We start from the raw sequence: 4,969 nt of genomic DNA, 5'->3' as shown, positions 1-4,969 counted from the left end.
AAGTTCAGAAGGAGCCACAAGGGGAAAAAAGCCTAATTTTGCCAGTTCAACAAGACAGGACATTCAATTAACCCAGCCAACTCTGGAAACGGGTCGAGGCGCCTGTTGGCTCCACAGAGCCTGAAGCTGCCCCTGCCGCCGCCCTCGCCACCGCCGCCGCCGCCGCCGCCGCCACGGCCCCTGCGTTACTGGGGGAGACGGTGCCGCTGCGACAGGGGAGGACGCGGCTGGAGCTCAAGGAGGCTCCAGCGCGCAGGCGCCGCCGAGCCCTGCCTGGATGCTCAGTCAAGGCACTAAGGCAAAAAAAAAAAAAAAAAATCAGCAATTTAAAGAAAGAAGAAGCTATAGTCTGTCGGGATATCCAACACCAACAGGTAGGAGGATATACTCTCCGTTAAGTTTGGGGGGAGGGGGGCGCACAGTGTCGATGAAACTGCAGGTTCACCGGGAAAGAACCCTCCCTGAGGTTTTTTGTTTTTTTGTTTTTTTTTACAATAAACTGCATAATGGAAGTACATTCAGACAATGCATCTTCAGTAGGGCTTATTGAGAGCTTCATTTCTGGAAAGCGTTGCAAGACTGAGGAATATCAGACTGCGAATCACCGGGAACAGTTCCCTTGCAGCACAGAAGCAATCTCTCTCCCCATCTTCGCGTATGTAATGCATGTCTCTCTCTCTCTCTCTCTCTCTCTCTTCCCCCCTCCCCCTCCTCCACCCCCCATTATAAATCCAGGGGTGGCGGATTTCAGGTTTCGTAATGTTGCATGATGCGATCGGTATTTACCCGGGGATGTACCGGTGAGGAAATTAAAATCATCGAACGCAGTTTTGCCTGGGCTTCCATCAGCATATTCCGGGCAAGTGAGAAGTGGCCAAGGAAGCACGCTTCGTGGGAATAAGAGAGGAAGCTGATTTCCCTGGTGTGGCTCCCAGGCACCTAGGAGATGATGTGCATTTCGTTTTAAAATGAAGCCACTTGCAATTTGCAACAAAGATTGTCCGTGCAAATGGGGAAGACTTAATTGCCCAAGAAATAAAGGTTCATGTTGAATTCATTGGAATCCAGGCAGCCAGGGTTTACAAATGCAAGTGCATTATTCCTTTGGGTGTGTTTCCTTGGCCAATATTTACATTAATCATTTTTAATAATCATATGGACTTAAAAAAGAAAAGATTTGCCAAAAATGGGGGGTGGGATGGGGAGGGAAAGACAAAAGATTAAATCACATCAAATCCTGGGAGAAGTCCTATTAATTTCAAGGTCTAATGTTGAAATTATGCTTTAAGATGAATCAACAAATACTCTTCTTACAATATGCAGCATGAATACTGGCACTTGAGTTAAAAGACATATATTTTGCAAGGGTTCTTTGGATCCACATCAGCAGAAGAGAAGCTGGCTGTAAAACACTGACAGATACTAACAGACCTCAAATAAATGTACATAGTCTTCTGTCTCTTTCCTATTAGCAATCTTGTAGATCCCATTGCAACACTAGTGATTAATTCCTGGATTGGCATATTTTACGATTGTGGAACATTTTATTCCTTCGGTCCAAACGTATGTTCTCCAAAATAAGGACATTTTAAAATTTGTCCAGCTCAGAAAATTAAAAAGGCCAATTCTCTGAAATCTCAAGCAAAAATACTAAAGCAAATATTGTTATTCGAAATTAAAACTTTATTTGCTTACCCAAAAACGAACAACTTTATGTTAGCACTGCCTGACATCATTACTTGTTAACTTAAGAACTGATAGCTCTTTTTTTTTTCAGATATTCCGATGGCAAATCAACTGGAAGAAACGAGGAAGCATGACTGCAGATCGGATCAGTTCTCTTTGTGGATTACATTTCCAGTAAAATGTATGGATCTATCTTTTCCTTGTTCTTATATCTAGATCATGAGACTTGACTGAGGCTGTATCTTTATCCTCCATCCATCTATGGCGAACTATAGCCATGCAGCCGACAACATTTTGCAAAATCTTTCTCCTCTGACAGCCTTTCTGAAACTGACTTCCTTGGGTTTCATAATAGGAGTCAGCGTTGTGGGCAACCTTCTGATCTCCATTTTGCTAGTGAAAGATAAGACTTTGCATAGAGCACCTTACTACTTCCTGTTGGATCTTTGCTGTTCAGATATCCTCAGATCTGCAATTTGTTTCCCATTTGTATTCAACTCTGTCAAAAATGGCTCTACCTGGACTTATGGGACTCTGACTTGCAAAGTGATTGCCTTTCTGGGGGTTTTGTCCTGTTTCCACACTGCTTTCATGCTCTTCTGCATCAGTGTCACCAGATACTTAGCTATCGCCCATCACCGCTTCTATACAAAGAGGCTGACCTTTTGGACGTGTCTGGCTGTGATCTGCATGGTGTGGACTCTGTCTGTGGCCATGGCCTTCCCCCCAGTTTTAGATGTGGGCACTTACTCCTTCATTAGGGAGGAAGATCAATGCACCTTCCAACACCGCTCCTTCAGGGCTAATGATTCCCTAGGATTTATGCTGCTCCTTGCTCTCATCCTCCTAGCCACACAGCTTGTCTACCTCAAGCTGATATTTTTTGTCCACGACCGAAGGAAAATGAAGCCAGTCCAGTTTGTAGCAGCAGTCAGCCAGAACTGGACTTTTCATGGCCCCGGAGCCAGTGGCCAGGCAGCTGCCAATTGGCTAGCAGGATTTGGAAGGGGTCCCACACCACCCACTTTGCTGGGCATCAGGCAAAATGCAAACACCACGGGCAGAAGAAGGCTATTGGTCTTAGATGAGTTCAAAATGGAGAAAAGAATCAGCAGAATGTTCTATATCATGACTTTCCTCTTCCTAACCTTGTGGGGCCCCTATCTGGTGGCCTGTTATTGGAGAGTTTTTGCAAGAGGGCCTGTAGTACCAGGGGGATTTCTAACAGCTGCTGTCTGGATGAGTTTTGCCCAAGCAGGAATCAATCCTTTTGTCTGCATTTTCTCCAACAGGGAGCTGAGGCGCTGTTTCAGCACAACCCTTCTTTACTGCAGAAAATCCAGGTTACCAAGGGAACCTTACTGTGTTATATGAAGGAGCATCTGTAAATCTTTAGCCTTGTGAAACACTAACCTTCTCTGCTAAGCGATTGTGGCCTGTAGCCATATCTTGAGAAGAAAATCAAGAATGGGATCAGAGGTTATAAGGATTTGGGCAACATTCTGCAGTCTTTGCAATAGTTCACCTATAATCCTATTTTAAATCTCAGAGTGATCCTGCTGATGGCCGGCGAAGGTTTGTAATTAAGAAAGGACTGAACCACTGCCCTAAGTTTCTTTATGTGGTTGAAAACTAGATAATGAAAGTAGCAGGTGCTAAGTATCAGTGCTAAATGCTGTGTATATCACTACTTACGACAAAACATCAAAAAACAATTAGCATTGGACATCTTAATAAATTAAGTTGACATGAGGTAAATGTGTTGATAAAAACTAATTTTAGAAGTTTGAAGACTTTAAAACATTTCATACAATTATTGTTTTGCAAAGACTGAAATATTTGGGAACTTAAAGTACTGTAATCCACTAAAGACGTGCCATGAATTATTGGATTATCACACTTTTAAAAAATCGCCTTGTAAGGTTTTGGGAGCATTCCAAAGCAGTATATTGGTTCCAATTAGAGTTTACTTTTCTTTTTTTATTAATACATTACTATTTCTAAATACCACTTTCCTTACCTACTAGTGAAATTGCTAGCATTGAGCTGTATTATGTGATTTTTGTTGATTTGGTATAAAGTTTTTCCGATTCATTTATATTTTATGAATGCTAGATATTGGTCTGGGAGGCAACATTAATGGTACAACTGGTCACAATCGAGCAGTTCTAATAATGCAGAATAAACACATGTTGCCTTAAGGGTTATCTAGTATCTTTCATCTTATTTAGAATTGGAGAATGTAGTCAAGGGAAATGGAATCGGTAACTGGTCATGGGCATACATCTGGAAGTGCATGGACGATCATTTAAAACTTTTTCCTTTTTCCTCACATGGTTTGAAAATTAAGGTGCACATCACTGGGATGAGCTTTTCTTCTGAGGTGTGCTACCCATTCTAGTGGGTTCTAAGAAGCAGGCAGTTGATGTATGTTTATATTTTAAATCAGCTGTCAAGGGGAGACCACAGCCTTAGTATGACATCCTGCACAATTTGTGAAGCATTTATTCTACCGAAGGCACAGTCTTTGTTTATACTTTCTGCACATTTAGTGTATTGGTCGTTTAAATTATTTCAGTTTTAACTTGTGAAAGCTTATAATATTATTTCTGGTATTTTAGAAATACATTAGAGTCTGTGAGTCTCATTCTTTAAGATACAGATGTGTGAATTTCAATATAAAGTTGCATTTGCCAAAATTTACCCGTGTAGCCTGTTACTTTTTTTTGGAATAAATTTTACATTTTTGGCACTTAATTTTTTTTGACCTGGGAGGCAAGCACAAACTAGGAAAACTAGCTTTATTATGGTTTTGTTTTTTGATTTTTGTAGCTTCTATATTCTGGAACTGGAAATGCATGAATGGTAGGGAGCATAAAGCTGATAAACTGACAAATAATAATATCCACAAGAGCATTATTTGGTAGCTTATCATAATTATCCCTCTATTTATTCTTACAAGCCAGTAATATTTAGAGAAGTATACCTGTTTAGTTGGTTGTTTCAGAATTTTGTTATAAATAGCACATTTAAATTTGGGGCACAGTAGAAACTTGGGGTTCTAAATATATAACTTGCAAGAAGAACAGTTTACAATAACATGACAAAGCCAGAAAGTTGTTATTGTTTTTGCTTGTTTTCCATTGTTTTTGTTTGTTTGGGTTTTACTTATTTTATTTTTGTACTTGAAAAGTAAGATTAGGAATCTAATGGAACAGAATTCTTTATTACTACAGTACTTCTGTAAAGAGAATATAAATATAAATAAGGAAAAATAAATCAC

At 40.4% G+C, this 4,969-nt stretch overlaps 1 protein-coding gene across 3 annotated transcripts; it reads left to right on the top strand.

The window, feature by feature from the left end:
- The first annotated feature begins 240 nt into the window (after positions 1 to 240).
- GPR85 (G protein-coupled receptor 85) lies at positions 241 to 4,396 on the top strand. 3 transcript variants are annotated; one of them, XR_006889816.1, is made up of 4 exons: positions 241 to 374; positions 514 to 655; positions 1,778 to 1,867; positions 2,979 to 3,091. XR_006889816.1 is itself a non-coding variant. In XM_046670072.1 (3 exons), the coding sequence occupies exon 3, from the start codon at positions 1,948 to 1,950 to the stop codon at positions 3,058 to 3,060; it is 1,113 nt and encodes a 370-aa protein (XP_046526028.1). In that variant the 5' UTR covers positions 241 to 374; positions 514 to 655; positions 1,778 to 1,947; the 3' UTR covers positions 3,061 to 4,396. The 3 variants fall into 3 exon arrangements, 2 of the variants coding, with proteins under 2 accessions (XP_046526028.1, XP_046526030.1); XM_046670072.1 differs by having other exon boundaries at positions 1,778 to 4,396; XM_046670074.1 differs by having other exon boundaries at positions 306 to 374; positions 538 to 655; positions 1,778 to 4,396.
- The last annotated feature ends 573 nt before the right edge of the window (positions 4,397 to 4,969 follow it).

The sequence above is a fragment of the Equus quagga genome, chromosome 8 (genome assembly GCF_021613505.1).
Source record: "Equus quagga isolate Etosha38 chromosome 8, UCLA_HA_Equagga_1.0, whole genome shotgun sequence".
Taxonomy (NCBI): Eukaryota; Metazoa; Chordata; class Mammalia; order Perissodactyla; family Equidae; genus Equus; species Equus quagga.
Note: the sequence above shows the minus strand (reverse complement) of the source record. Positions and strands in the feature narration are given on the sequence as shown.

What these genes read in the sequence shown, in the direction of transcription:
- GPR85 (XM_046670072.1), top strand. Translation starts at nt 1,948, where the DNA reads ATGGCGAACTATAGCCATGCAGCCGACAACATTTTGCAAAATCTTTCT.